Here is a 15,042-nt window from a genome sequence, read left to right as displayed (position 1 = left end):
TAGGCTTGGGAGTGATCAAGACTGTTCGACATAGGGTTGGCGTCTACCTACCTAGGTACCTCGACAGGTATGTACACTCAAGTACTGTAAGCAGTTCTGCAATTTAATTCCCGCATATGTGCACCTTCTTGATCCATCAAGATAATTAATTGTGCCCTAGAGTAGCTCCGTTATAAAGATGCTGCGACAGCCTGGTGTTGAGGTCCGGCTCCCTGAGTCATGTACACGGTACTCCAGATTTCTAAGGCATGACGCACAGGCTGAAGGTATCTGGGTACCTGGTATTTCCTGCATTTCCCGGTCCCCGCTTACGTACGCAGCTCCGGGTCTGGTCCCTTGGAAGGTTAAAAAAAGGTGGACCTGCCTGGCTGGTCCGTCCCCTTGCACAGGCCTGGACGAGCCCAGCGAGCTTCGGTGACGATCCAGCCGTGCCATCCAATTTATTAGAGCCATCCAAGTTCGCGACGTGCCCGGGCTGGGCTGCAGGACCAAAATGGAAATGGAACTCCCAAGTTCCTGGGAGCTTATTGCACCACCAGCTCCAGCTCCGGCACCACCACCGGCTCTGGATCTGCCAGAGCACGGTTGACGACTGCCAACCTGTTTTCTTTTCCGTCTTCTTAATCCATCATCACCAGCCCCAAACCATCCATCCATCCAACCAATCCAGGCATTCACCCGTCTCATCCACCCCATCCACCCATCCCATCTCATCCTTCCCATCCACCATCGCCTCCCCATCAGCAGCTTCATATTGTATCGCATCGCGGTTTGTTGCCGGGTGCTGCGTTGCGTCGTGCTGCACCACTCCCACACCACACGGGCACACGCAACACACTGCAGACGCACCGTCGCTCGCATCTCACGCGCTGCGTGGCCCTGCCGTGCGTCAAAGCTGAGCTGACCGAGCGGGCAGGCGAGCTGATTGTGTCTCGCCTCGCATCCCTTCCTCCCCGCGAAACCACCACTCATTCGTCTTACTGTGCGTGCCGCAAACGCCAACTCGGCTGGGCTCCTGCGCGACTCACAAGCAGCCAACACACCATCAGATCCTGCAGTCAATCACACCCAACCAACACCCCGTCCTAGCGCCACGAGGCGCACTCATTCCCTTCCCTTTGTCACGATGGCCGCCTCTCCAACCTCCCGGGCGGCCACGCCTGACCTCGAGCCCCAAAGCTCCCCTCCAGCACACCTCGGCCGCTACGAGAGGTCATTCATGACCAACGTCACCGAGGACGAAGACCGCTCCAAGATGGGCACCCCCGAGCCTGGCACCCGCCGTCGGGGTAGGAACAACGCCAACAGCCAGCCTTCCATCGGCAAGGTCAGGCATCTTAAAAAGGACGACGGCGAGCCACTTTGGCGAGTCGACATCCAGCATGACTTCCTCAAGGCTGTCTTCGATAACGAAAAGGCAGTCTTCACGAACAGCTGGGAGCCGAACAAGCCCAAGCAGTGCTTCGCCGATCTCTACATCGACACCATGTCAAGAAGCTCAAAGACCAGCAAGGTCCTGCGCGACAAACTGCTAAGTGATCGGGAGGCCGCGAAGGGCATGGCCATGGTCTGTCTTCTTGTCAACATCGGCCGCATGAATACTACTTTAAACTGTACGTCTCCCATGCGCCCTCCCTTCCCAAGCGTACTGCTGCAACAGGTGCCCATGACTGATCTGGCTATGCTCTAAGTCTTCCCAGAGATGCGGGCTCAGCTACGGACGTACCATGCCATTCCATCCCTTCAAGCACGACAAGACCCGAACTCGTACAAGCAGCTGCAGGATGCTCCTCGGCTCAAGTCGATACTGAAAGGTGGTTCAGAGGATCGCGTGGAGCCATCTGCTTTGGATGCAATCAAGACAATGAGTGTCCCCAGAACCAACCCCGTCAATCTGTTGTTTGTAATCTGTGCTTCGGCAGCCAAGATTGCTGAGCTGCACTTCCCTCCTGGTGGCGAGTTCCATGATCTCATCATGAAGACGGATACCAGCAGCGGCTCGAGGGCTCGTGCTTTCTTGTGGATCATGTGGTTCTACCTTGAGTCGGATTTCACCGAGGAGGGTTGTATGGAAACCCCTTCGGTGAGGGCGTCGACTACGGCGTGGATGTGGCTAATCAAGGTGTTCCCCGTTTGGAACCGCTATCACGAACGGAGATGGAGTACGAAAACGTCGATACGCAAGAGGAGCTAGATTTCGGGCTCCAGAAGCAGGCCATGAGGAAGAAGATCATCGAGGCAGACCAACAGTATGCAATCGAGTCCAATACCAAGCGGGGAGCTGCTAGGGCACGGATGTTCCCGGCTGGTGACGAAGGTTCAACAATGGGCATTCTGCCTCGAATCAGACCCTCGAAGCACGAGTCCGACATGGATAGCGTCCGCTCGACCCCTCCGCCACGGGGCCCTGGCCGCCACAAGGATGGCATCGGTGGCTCCAGTCGTCGGGGTGGCGCGCCTCTCAAGTATCAGATATTTGAAGGGTCCTCCCCCGGCGGACCGCAGATGATCGAGGGGATAGTGCCACGAAAACCCAGACCACCGACGGCACACCAGATAGCTGTCGAGCGCAACCGGTCCCAGCGCGTTGAGCACATTCTAGATCGCGGCATCAGGAAGCGACATAAGAAGTCACGTCGTCTCCGCAAGACGGACGGCGCCGTCATTCGAGCTGCAAAGCGCGTGCGGCAGATGGAAGACCCGTTCGAGGATAGCGAGGGGGACGAGAACGTCAGCGCGATGAAGCATCATCTGTTGGTTGGCCCCTCGGCCTTTGCTCCCGGCGTCGATCCTGTCACTGCAAGGAAGACTAGTTTCCGGGAACGGGGCCTCGGCGGTCTGGTGTCTCTTGTCAGCGAGCAAGATGACTTTGGCGAGGAGATGGTAGCCTACTCGGCAGCATTGCGCCGAGCCACCCGCCGTCTTGACAGATGGGAGCGCCAAAACGGTCCCGATGTAGGGCCAATCGCTCCGATCAAGAAGGCCAGGCCCGAAACCGCAAACGATGGTAGGGATCCCGACGAGACGGAAGAGGAGCTCGACGCCACAGGCTTTAGCCTGGATGGGAGCTTGCTGGCGGCACCTAGGGGCTTGTCCCGGAGCAAGTCCAATGGCGTACCAGCCAGCTCTAATGGCGACGTGGCCATGGAGGACGCCGAGGACCTTAACGAGGAAGACAAGGAGCTCCTGGGCATAGCGAGTGACCGTGAGGATGGAGATGGCGAGGGGGACGCCGAAGACGAAGAGCTGGACGACATAGAGCTTACTATGCTCGGTCGGAAGGACGTGAGTGACTCGGAATAGAGAAACGTGTCAGCCAGCCACAGAGCACCTCGAAAGCACGCCAGAATATGTTGCAGGAGGGCTAGCGTTACAGATGGAGTGGTCCTTGTCGCCAAAGAGGCCGGGGAGCTTGCATGTATTCGCAATAAGAGGCCCCCAGGCAGGACGTTGAGCATGGTAAAGTTTACACCGGACCCGTCTGTCACCGACGGTCAGTGATTCACCTTTAGCCCGCACAAAATATGGGGTGGCATAATCGTGTCCTGGCCGGAACATGCTTGGAGAAGGGAAGCATGGAGATACAGACTGTACGACTACTTTCACATTCGGACAAGAAAGACAAGCCTACGACCCCGCGCCATGTCTCTGCAGCAATCAGTCGACGACACATTGTTTCGGCTGTCGATAATGCAAGCAGAGACCGCGCCTTAGAGGGCGATTCATCCTAGGATTCACGTCCGTATAAGGACACGAAGTTTTCCCCTTCTACAGCAAGATGGCGGAAGATGTGGAGCGATCAGTTCATAGACTGGTAGATGTATGAAGTTAGACAAAAGAGTTTTTTGGCTGTTCAATGATTCCAACTTGTCACCTGCTGACGCCAGATTCGCCTGTCAGAATAACTCATGTGCACAGTACGGTTAGTTGGAAGCCACTTCAAGTGAACTCGATGCTCGGCTGAAGCCATGAGATCTCAAATGACGTTCTACCTGAGAGCGAAGACGAAAACGCGGCATGGTGATGAGCGCTCAGGACCTCGCCTCTGATGCTGATCTACAAAACGAATCCCACCCTGTGTGATGGGGGAGCAGCCAGTCAAGACGGACAGGTAGAACACCGTTGTGAAGGTCCTATACATCCCACCACATTGATAGGATCTACTTCTCCACTTGGCTCTTTTAAGCTCTCTCTCACAGCTGTCTCCCATGTCTGGACAAACCAGGGAAGGGTCCGAGCGAGGCCATTCATCCCAGCCCGCACGGCCACGTAGAAACCATCCGGGCGCATCGATCTGGTTGTACGAGCATCTACCGGTGGACCGGAAACCGCCGGAGTGCCCGAATCCCAAGGCGGAGCTCCGACACTGAAACCCGGAAGGCAATTGTCCTATCGCCGGGACCCATGGAGGACGACCAGGGTATGAGGGGGCGGGGACCACCTCTTGAAGAAACAAGACACAGCGATACGATACAGCACGTGCTAGCGAGTTGAGTCGAGTCGAGTCGGTGTGAGATGGCGACAGGCGGGACAAAGAGCCCCTCCGTCTTACAACACGTGTGTCGGAGTTCGACGAGCCCCCTTTCGTGACAGGTGCCGCAAGCAGCAAGCAACTCCGAGTGCCGCAGAGGGGGGGGGGGGGGGGCGCGAAAGAAGAGGAGGAATCAGACAATTTGACTCATTGATGTGCTCGGTGCCGAAGCGGCCAGACGACAGCATCATTTTTCTTTCTTTCCAGGGCATTTTCTTGCAAGCTCCTTCCCCTTCCGGGAAAGACCACGAGACCCGGGGTCCTGGACCGTAATTACGACTTAGATGCGAGGTGTGTGCGCCCCCCTCGAAACCCGGGACGGCCCACCAACCACCATGCCCCATGTTGCATGTCCATGCCAGCAGCCAATGCACGAGGGGGAAGACGACTGCAGGCCTGTCCGCCGCAGGTCAGGGCGTCATCACTCTGTTGCACGCATCTGCTTGACCTTTCGAGCTGCCTGTGTACTCTTTTCTGTGCTCTGCCCTGCCACGAAACTGCCACTGCCGTGTTTGGGAGTTGATAATGGACAGAAATGTTGCGATGCCAAGCGCGGACTGCTTGGGGAAAACAGCAAGACGAGGCGGCGGGTTCGGACGGGTCGTTTGCGGCGTGTCGGCTGCCTACTGCATCTAGAACGCCCGGCCGAAGTGAGATTCTACTGTACGTGCGCAGGCAACGGATTTGATGACTCTGCCTACGTGCCACTCGATCTGCCTCGTCTCATGGCGATTTTGCACTTTCCATCGTCAAGGCCCGGCCGTGCACTGGCAGGACTAGCAGCACAACAGGTGCCGTGCTAGCCGGGCGAAGCTTGTTAGGCTTCCTGGCATGCTTGGCTCGGGAGCCGGGGGCCCTTCGAGAACAAATGGGGAGGCCGGAATGGTGGGCTTTTACCCTTCTTTTCCTTTTCTTCTCTCCAAGCTCACTAATCCCTCGTGTGTGGGCCTTTGATACTGGGTCAATTCAGACCCCTGTTCGAGCTCTTGTCCCTGCTGGGGCTTGGCTTTTTCTTTAGGTTGAGGGGGGGGGATCATCTGGGAGCCCCCAAAGTCTATCGAGGATTGAACCTTGGCAGATTGGGTTTACTGCTCCGAGGTGTCTGCTGTTTCAATCTTGAACGTCCATCAGCCCTGAACCTTGACCTGAACCTTAGGAGCTTCTTCAGACGACCATCTTTTACTATGCATGCATGCACTCTATACCAAGTACTCTGCATCCGATGAGTTGTCCTCGATGGGCTGCGACTCTCCCTGGCCTGGGCTGGGCTCGGCTGGGATGATGGATTGCCGTGGCACGAAGCCACAAACACAAGCATCTAACCGGATGTCGGCCCAGTATAGCACCACCGATGCCCTTGGACTGTGATGTCTTGAATACTACAAATGCCAGGAGGAACAAGTAGACTACCAGACTGCAGTGGCCTGTCAGGGGCCAAGCCGGGACCCATCATGGCTGCGTAGTCTATACGTGGTCTATCTACGTGCCTGGGTGGTTCTGGTCATCCCCCCACCGGCCCCATCCGCCCCAATGGCTCCTGTACCAGACCAGACCAGCAAATGGATATGTATCTACACTAGCAGTCCGCGGGACTGGTCCCCTGGCCCACCACCGTACTTCTGGATTAGCAATCCAACTCGGGCAATTGAGTCGCTGTCAACTCCGGGCCTGGTAAATGGCCACCCTCATATCAATGTCGAAACACCCGTCCCGTGTGCTGCTGCTTCTCCCGTCGTGACACATGAGCCTCACTCAAAAGAGCCATCCGGTCAACTCTCCCGAAAACCTCGGACACCTCTGGGCCTCGTGAATATTTGTTTGCCCGCCTCTTACCATCAGGCTGTGTCCACTTGTTTGCTTGTGCCTGGCAGGAGGATAATACTGCCAGTACAAATTGTGTCTGCTGTGGAGACGGACAAATAGACAGAGACACATCCTTTATCTCGCCGATATCTACCGCAAACCTGCAACTTGTGGTCGTCAGTCACAAACAGAGAGGCAGCTCGGCCGAATTCCGCCTCGGAGCAGCACCCCAGGAACGGAACGGCGGTCACTTTTTTCTACTTTCTTACCACCCCACATTCGTCCCCGACAGGAGTCTGACGTCGGCACCGGAACGGGCACAGGTCCAATCACACCAAAGGTAAAACCATCCCAATCCCGGGCCCACAGAATCGGATACCACTCGACTGGACTCGACGCAACGGCAGGACACACTAGGCAAAATAGCCTGCTGTGGTTGGCTAGTGCAACGTCCTCGGCCGGTTGACCCAGAGCCGAACAGCGGCTAGCCGTGCGTGCAGGAGAGTACAGCACTATATGTGCTTTTATTGCTGCGTATTGTATCGTATTCTCTTTTGCACCCACAGCGAATCCCGGGGCAGTTGGGGGGGGGGGACCTGGGGGGACCAGGGGGGAGGCGTCGGTCGGGAAGGCGCCAGATGGGCCATCAAGCGGTGGGCTCAACAACTCCCAACTCCGGCCGCGCTACGGCGCCCAAAGTCTCCGGGGTCATCATCATTCATTCATCCTTTGATTCATTAATAATACCAATGTTTTGCTTTGCGTACGGTCCACATCTGCCTGTTTCTTCTCTGACATTGCTTCTTCTAGTGCTCCGTATTCCGCCTCGCTCACTCACCCACATGCTACTGCACTCATTCACTTATGCTTCAGCAACCCCGGGTTCCTGAATCCCACAGTGAGACTGAGTTGCCACTCTGCGTCGTAGATACGGCAAGTGGGGAGGGAGCCGGCCAAATTAGTCCGACTGCAGCCTTGCAGTCCAGTGCGGACAGAACATGGCACCATCAAGACAGTCTTCAAGGCCGTCCCTGAGGAAAGCCTCAAGCGTGGCCAGCTATGATAGGGACATGCAACCAGCAGACCCTCTCGCGAGGGTCACCAGCATGAACTCGGAGAGGGAGCAAGTCGAGGACGAAAAGGAAATCGCCGAGGCTGCGCTAGAGGGCCACAGGGTTGACCGGGATCAAGATGACTATGACTACGCCGGCGAGGCAATGGATGACTACCACTCGGAGAGCGACAGCAACAACGAGAAGGAAAAGGGGAAGGCCACGACCGAGACGCGGCAGGAGTTCCACCGGACCAGGAGTTATGCCACGGACGCCAGCGCCACAACGCAGGCCACAAGCCACCACGCCGCCGACGAGAACAAGGCAAAGAAGCCGTGGTACCGGAAGCTCAACCCCCTGAGATGGGGCAAGGTGCCGCCGGTGCCCGAGGTGCGCGAGGTGTCGCACGAGCACAAGGCCAGCTTCATCAGCCAGCTGTTCTTCCTCTGGCAGGGCCCGCTGATGACCACGGGCTACAAGCGGCCGCTGGAGCAGAAGGACATCTGGTCCGTCAACCCGGATCGGAGCGTCATCAAGATGTCCGAGGAACTCAACGCGTCCTTCAAGAGGCGCTCCGCCGCCGGCCACAAGTACCCGCTGCTGTGGGCCCTGCACGAGGTCTACCACTTCGAGTTCTACCTCAGCGGCGCCTGCCAGCTCTCGTCCACCATCATGCAGGTCATGTCGCCCTTCACCCTGCGGTACCTGATCCAGTTCGCCACCGACGCCTACCTGGCGCAGACCACGGGCAGCCCGGTACCCAACATCGGCAGGGGGCTGGGGCTGGTCTTTGGCGTGACGGCCATGCAGATACTCCAGAGTCTGGGGACCAACCACTTCATCTACAGGGGCATGTTGATCGGCGGCATGTCAAGAGCTGCCCTCATCAGCCTGATCTACGAGAAGTCCATGGTCGTGTCGGGCCGGGCCAAAGCGGGAGGCAGGTCGCTCGCCGACAACCCGGAAAACGGGAGTGAGACCGCCAACGGGAACGAGAAGCTGGATGAGAAGAAGAAGGGCAGCAAGAAGCAGAGCAAGAAGGATAAGAAAAAGGCCAGTGCTCAACCCAAGGCTGGCGTCCTTGGAGACGGGATCGGCTGGGGCAACGGGCGGGTGGTCAGTCTGATGAGCGTCGACACTTACCGCATCGACCAGGCCTGCGGTCTCTTCCACCTCATCTGGACGGCGCCGCTGTCGTGCCTCATCACGCTCGCCCTGCTGCTCGTCAACCTGACGTACAGCGCCCTGTCGGGCTTCGCCCTGCTGGTCATCGGCATGCCGCTGCTCACCAGGGCCATCAAGAGCCTGTTCCGGCGGCGGATGCTGATCAACAAGGTGACGGACCAGCGCGTGTCGCTGACGCAGGAGATCCTGCAGTCGGTCCGCTTCGTCAAGTACTTCGGGTGGGAGAGCTCGTTCCTGGGGCGGCTGGCGGAGCTGCGCGGCAAGGAGATCGGCATGATCCAGCGGCTCATGTCGCTCCGCAACGCCATCATGGCCGTCTCGCTCTCGCTGCCCATCTTCGCCTCGATGCTGTCCTTCATCACCTACACGCTCTCGAACCACGGCCTGGCGCCCGCAGAGGTCTTCTCCTCCCTCGCCCTCTTCAACGGCCTGCGCATGCCGCTCAACCTGCTGCCGCTCGTCATCGGCCAGGTCACCGACGCCTGGAACTCGCTCAAGCGCATCGAGGAGTTCCTCCTGCTGGAGGAGCAGGCCGACGAGGCCACCTTGAAGCCCGACGCCCCGAGCGCCGTCGAGATGCACGGCGCGAGCTTCACCTGGGAGCGCACCCCGACCCAGGAGAACAACCAGGTCCCCGGCGGCGGTGGCAAGAAGCAGGGCGGCGGCGGCAGGAAGGCGGCCCCCGCCACCAAGGAGAAGGACACGCCGCCGCAGCAGGCCGCCGAGGTGGACGACAACGGCAGCACCCTGGTGGAGGAGCGCGAGCCGTTCAAGCTGCACGACATCGGCTTCGAGATCGGCCGCAGCGAGCTGGTCGCCGTCATCGGCACCGTGGGCAGCGGCAAGACGTCGCTGCTTGCCGCGCTGGCTGGCGACATGCGCAAGACGAGCGGCGAGGTGGTGCTGGGTGCGTCGAGGGCTTTTTGCCCGCAGTATGCGTGGATTCAGAACACTGTCAGTAAATCTTCGCGGCCCCTGAGACACTCCATTCATGGGCCCCAAGCTCTTGAGCCGTGCCTTCCGGTGTGAGTGTGGTTTCTGTCGACGTTTTGCTGACCATCAAATGAAATAGACTGTAAAGGACAATATTCTGTTCGGGAAAGATATGGATCGGTCGTGGTACAAGGAAGTCATCAAAGCGTAGGTCCCCCCCATACAGCGTGGACAAGTTGATAGGACGAGCCATTGCTAACAAAGATTCAGCTGTGCTCTCCAGCCTGACCTGGACATGTTGCCCAACGGTGATGCGACCGAGATTGGTGAGAGAGGCATCACGATCTCAGGCGGTCAGAAGCAGCGGTTGAACATCGCCCGCGCCATCTACTTCGACGCCGACATCATCCTCATGGACGACCCGCTCAGTGCCGTCGATGCCCACGTGGGCCGTCACATATTCGATAATGCAATCCTGGGCCTACTCAAGGACAAGTGCCGTATCCTGGCGACGCACCAGCTGTGGGTGCTCAACCGCTGTGATCGGATTATCTGGATGGACCAGGGCCGCATCCAGGCCATCGACACCTTTGACAACCTCATGAAGGAGCACGTCGGCTTCCAGCAGCTTATGGAGTCGACTGCGCTGGAGGAGAAGGAGGAGGGCGCCGAGGTGACCCAGATGCCCGATGCCAATGAGGCCAAGGGCAAGAAGAAGAAGGGCAAGAGCCTGATGCAGAGCGAAGAGCGCGCCGTGGCCAGCGTGCCGTGGTCCGTGTACGGTGACTATGTCCGCGCGTCGGGGTCGCTGTTCAACGCGTTCCTGATCTTCCTGCTGCTCGTCATCTCGCAGGGTGCGAATATCATGACCAGCCTGTGGCTGTCGTGGTGGACGTCCAACCAGTACAACCTCTCGATAGGGCAATACATCGGCATCTACGCCGGCTTGGGCGCGGTGCAGGCCATGCTCATGTTCGGCTTCATGGTCACGCTGACGATCGTCGGGACATCTGCCTCCAAGACCATGCTGCGCGACGCCATCACGCGGGTCCTCCGCGCCCCGATGTCCTTTTTCGACACCACCCCGCTGGGCCGGATCACGAACCGATTCTCGCGGGACGTGGACGTCATGGACAACAACCTGTCTGACGCGATGCGGATGTACTTCTTCTCCGTGGCCGCCATCCTGTCGACCTTTGCGCTCATCATCGCCTACTTCCACTACTTCGCCATCGCGCTGGTGCCGCTCTTCTTCCTGTTCCTCTTCGCGACGAGCTACTACCGAACCTCAGCCCGCGAGGTTAAGCGCTTCGAGTCGGTCTTTCGGTCGACCGTCTTTGCCAAGTTCGGCGAGGGCTTGTCTGGGGTTTCCTCGATCCGGGCGTACGGCCTGAAAGACCGGTTCATCGACGACCTGCGCGTCGCCATCGACGAGATGAACGCTGCGTACTACCTGACCTTCAGCAACCAGCGCTGGCTGTCCGTGCGCCTCGACGCCATCGGCAACGCCCTGGTCTTCACCACCGGCATCCTCGTCGTCACGGAGCGGTTCAACGTGTCACCCTCCATCGGCGGCCTGGTGCTGTCGTACATCCTCGCCATCGTGCAGATGATCCAGTTCACGGTGCGGCAGCTCGCCGAGGTGGAGAACGGCATGAACGCCGTGGAGCGGCTGCGCTACTACGGCACGCAGCTGGAGGAGGAGGCGCCGCTGCACACGGTCGAGGTGCGGCCCACGTGGCCGGAGAAGGGCGAGATCGTCTTCGACAACGTCGAGATGTGCTACCGCGAGGGCCTGCCGCTCGTGCTCAAGGGGCTCGACATGCACGTGCGCGGCGGGGAGCGCATCGGCATCGTGGGCCGCACGGGGGCCGGCAAGAGCTCCATCATGAGCACGCTGTTCCGGCTCGTCGAGATCTCGGCGGGCCGCATCACCATCGACGGCGTCGACATCTCCACCATCGGGCTCAACGACCTGCGCAGGCGCCTCGCCATCATCCCGCAGGACCCGACCCTCTTCCGGGGAACCGTGCGCAGCAACCTCGACCCCTTCAACGAGCACGACGACCTCAAGCTGTGGTCGGCGCTGCGGCAGGCCGACCTGGTGCCCAGCGACGGCGGCGGCGGCAACGCCGACTCCGCCGGGTCGGACTCCCCCACCGCCAACACCAAGGACCCGTCGCGCATCCACCTCGACAGCGTGGTGGAGGAGGACGGGCTCAACTTCTCCCTGGGCCAGCGGCAGCTGATGGCGCTCGCCCGCGCGCTGGTGCGCGGCAGCCAGATCATCGTGTGCGACGAGGCGACGAGCTCGGTGGACATGGAGACGGACGACAAGATCCAGGCGACCATCGCGTCCGGGTTCCGCGGCAAGACGCTGCTGTGCATCGCGCACCGGCTGCGCACCATCGTCGGCTACGACCGCATCTGCGTCATGGACCAGGGCCGCATCGCCGAGCTGGGCCCGCCCCTCGAGCTGTGGGGCGTGGAGGGCGGCATCTTCCGGGGCATGTGCGAGCGCAGCGGCATCCGGCTTGAGGATATCCGCGGCGCGAAGGAGGGGATACGGGCTGCTGAGGCGGAGGGTGAGGGTGTCGGGAGGGTGAGGAGCTGGGATGATGAGGGGAAGAATGAGAAGTCGTGATGTCCGCTGGGGCGGGCTCATGAGCGCACCGGCATATCCATCATATTATAACATATCATGTCGAGAGCGGTTCTGCATGCATTCATCATATCTTAGCTGGCTGGCATTGCATGGTCTCTACTTCCTCTTTTCCTTTTTCCCACAGGGTTGGGAAAATATCTCCGGTGGGAGCGAACTGTAGATATTTAACGCACTTAAAGATTCACTTCGCTAAGAATGAATAAAATATAATGACGATACATATACAAATACAGCTGTTTGGGATTGTGAGCAACGAAGGTGTGCCTGTGAAGCTTGCCTTCAACAACAGCTTATACTGACTGCGTAGAGATCGTGCGTACGTTCCGGCCCGCCCGGGTCGACACCATCAACCCCGGCCTGGACTGATAATTCACCTCGGCATGGATTTGTAATGGCGGACGAGTCCTGGTCCGGACGAGAAGGGGGGATGGATATGTTGCCATCGGAGCTGGTTGTGTCGTGATGCTCAACGCAGCCAGTCAGCCCCCGAAACATCAACGTCAGCACAAACCCGCCAGTCGCTGACTGTGCGCGTGTGTAATCTATAGACGCGTATCATTTTCCCCAGCCATAATCAACCACGTCCGTGGTGCACCGGAAGACCGTGCGCTAACAGGTGCAGGAAAGTGGCTTTTCTTTTTTTCTTTCTCGTTTCTTCTTCACCAGTTGGGTTGGGTTGCTTTTCCTTTTCGTTGGCTTTTGTGTAACAGTCGCGACCCGAATCGGGTACTACGCAAACAGGGGATAATTTCAGACTACAAGGGACAGGAACAGGCGTCGCGTTACACGGCCGCAGGGAAGGGGGCCCATGATGCGCTCAGATGCTGTGTGCGACGTGAGACGGTGCTTGTTGCCGCGCAATCTGGCATCTGGCAGGTGTCAATCACGCAGCGATGCTTGACGGGCCCAAGCCACAACCAAACAACCATGCTACACCATGCTTTTGCTCGCTTTGGGCTCAGGCGGTCACCCTTTGACGATCCAGCATGGGTTAGGCAAGTCGACCACGAGACTTGGGCAGTGACAGTCGAAGAAGAATACTATTAGTAGTAGTAGAGGCCGGAATGTGCCAATATTTTCAAAGTTAATACACATAAACAAAAGCAAGCCAAGCCAAGCCAATGCTTGATTGTTCCCGTTTCCCCTGGACGCCGTTCTCAAATGCCAATGCCAAGTCAGAAAGCCACTCTTGCTCAAGGAACAATAAACCTGCGCCTTGCCAGTGGAGGCATATAAGCATGATTCTTGCCATCGTCGTACTCTGAAAGGCCTCATGACGTTCTTATCCTCGTACGATGCTCCCAGCCACGCCGCGTGTGCTAACCTCCGTCTTGCCGCATATCGGTGTTGACGGATCTATTCTCTCATGCACAAGGTCTCCTCGCTGTCATCTACAGCCAGGTCCTCGCGTTCGTCCCGTGCTGCTGCTGCAGCGGCGGCGGCAGCAACTGCAGCACCATGAGATTCGCCGCTCTGTTCCGAAACCTTTGACAGCTTGGTCTCTAGGCAAGGGACTGGGGCGTCCGACTAAAACCGCCCGCTCTGCCGGTACGGATTGTTGGCATTAGGAGGGCCCGTCCTGGCGTCAGGTGTTGTCCCCTGTGGCGGGAACATCTCTGGGTTTTCACCAAGCAGGTCGTCCAGGAAGGCGCTGGGCGCCCGTCCGCCCTGTGGAGGTGCGTTGAGGTTGACGCTGCTGCTGCTCATATTGTTCCGGTGCAGTGGTGTCCTCTGGGGGCCGAAGCCGGGAGACTCGGGAGGGCTGTGGCTGGATACCGCGCGAGGGTGTCCGCGAGAGTCGGGCCGCAAATTGGTCATGCTGATTGACTGGCTGTGGCCGTGGCCTTCGACATTCTGTGGGGAGGAAGTGCCCGCGGCGTAGAAACCAGAGGGCAGGAAGCGCGAGTCCCTGTACGATGAGTCCCGGTTTGGAGTATCGCGATAGACCGAGTCCCGGTTGCCGCCGCCGGCGGTCGGCGAGAAGAAGAGGTTCGTTTGCGAAGGTGTCGCGGACGGGATGGGGCCCCTCGTGGTTCTGCGCACACCTCGCCCAGAGTTGACGTTTTGCGACGAGTCCTGGTCTGTGTACTTGTAGAATGGGGCGGGTGGCGCGGGGAAGGCGGCCTTGTCGTTGCCAAGATGCTGGGCCATGGCGGCCTTCTCGACGGAGCGGTGGAGCAAGCACGCGATGATGGCGCGCCACAGCAGGAGGGCGAGGGCGAACGCGCCCAGTACAGCACCAACGCAGATGAAGACGGTCCCGTCAGGCAGCGTGGAGACCTGCATGTAAGGGGCATTTTGCGTAGGGGGTACGCTCGCTGCAGGGTACGTGGGGATGGACGTGTCTCCTGCCGAGGGAGTGCTTATGGTGGGCATGTCCGAGTTCACGCCAGATTCACTATCACTCGTAGACAGGCTCGGCATGTCGCTGGTGGCGGAGGAGTCGGATGTGGTCGACGTCGTGGACTCGCCATCGTTGGCCGACGTCTGGCCTATGGTGGGCATCTCATCGGTTCCAGTGGCAGTGGCCGTTGCCGTATCATCGCCAGTGGTAGTGGCTGCTGCTGTAGTGGTCTCGTCATCCTGAGCCAAAGTGCCAGCGGTCAGGAGCGCCAGCGTCAGGGTGGTCGACAGAAGCAGCGAGCGCTTCAGGGAAAGTCGTGATCTCATGTTGGTTGTGCGGCGGTGCAGCCGGATTTCACTCGTGAGCTAAGGAATGACAGGAGGGAACGGGACGCGCGCAGATGCCGCAGTGGTATTTTGATAGACGAGCACAAAGTGTTGCGAAGGGCTGGATTGTGCGATTGACGTGACGCCGTGTTCGGTCGGAATGGATCTTGGTTGGGTTGTGGCGGCTGTGCAAGGCGCGTAAT

General features: G+C 58.9%; 3 protein-coding genes across 3 annotated transcripts; 2 read left to right on the top strand and 1 right to left on the bottom strand.

Moving 5' to 3' along the window:
* Positions 1–1,126: 1,126 nt before the first annotated feature.
* INS49_015569 (uncharacterized protein) lies at positions 1,127–3,303 on the top strand (the record flags this gene model as incomplete). Its single annotated transcript, XM_043176248.1, has 3 exons — positions 1,127–1,613; positions 1,692–2,083; positions 2,158–3,303. 3 exons carry the CDS (start codon positions 1,127–1,129, stop codon positions 3,301–3,303), a joined length of 2,025 nt encoding a protein of 674 aa, XP_043019703.1.
* Positions 3,304–7,332: 4,029 nt separating this feature from the next.
* INS49_015568 (uncharacterized protein) lies at positions 7,333–12,148 on the top strand (the record flags this gene model as incomplete). The annotated part of the gene is made up of 3 exons (XM_043176247.1): positions 7,333–9,525; positions 9,644–9,711; positions 9,775–12,148. The coding sequence occupies 3 exons, from the start codon at positions 7,333–7,335 to the stop codon at positions 12,146–12,148; spliced, it is 4,635 nt and encodes a 1,544-aa protein (XP_043019702.1).
* A 1,548-nt stretch (positions 12,149–13,696) lies between these two features.
* On the bottom strand, positions 13,697–14,839 carry INS49_015567 (uncharacterized protein; the record flags this gene model as incomplete). Its single annotated transcript, XM_043176246.1, has 1 exon — positions 13,697–14,839. One exon carries the CDS (start codon positions 14,837–14,839, stop codon positions 13,697–13,699), a length of 1,143 nt encoding a protein of 380 aa, XP_043019701.1.
* Positions 14,840–15,042: the final 203 nt, after the last annotated feature.

The sequence above is a fragment of the Diaporthe citri genome (genome assembly GCF_014595645.1).
Source record: "Diaporthe citri strain NFHF-8-4 chromosome Unknown scaffold_9, whole genome shotgun sequence".
Lineage (NCBI taxonomy): Eukaryota > Fungi > Ascomycota > Sordariomycetes > Diaporthales > Diaporthaceae > Diaporthe > Diaporthe citri.
Note: the sequence above shows the minus strand (reverse complement) of the source record. Positions and strands in the feature narration are given on the sequence as shown.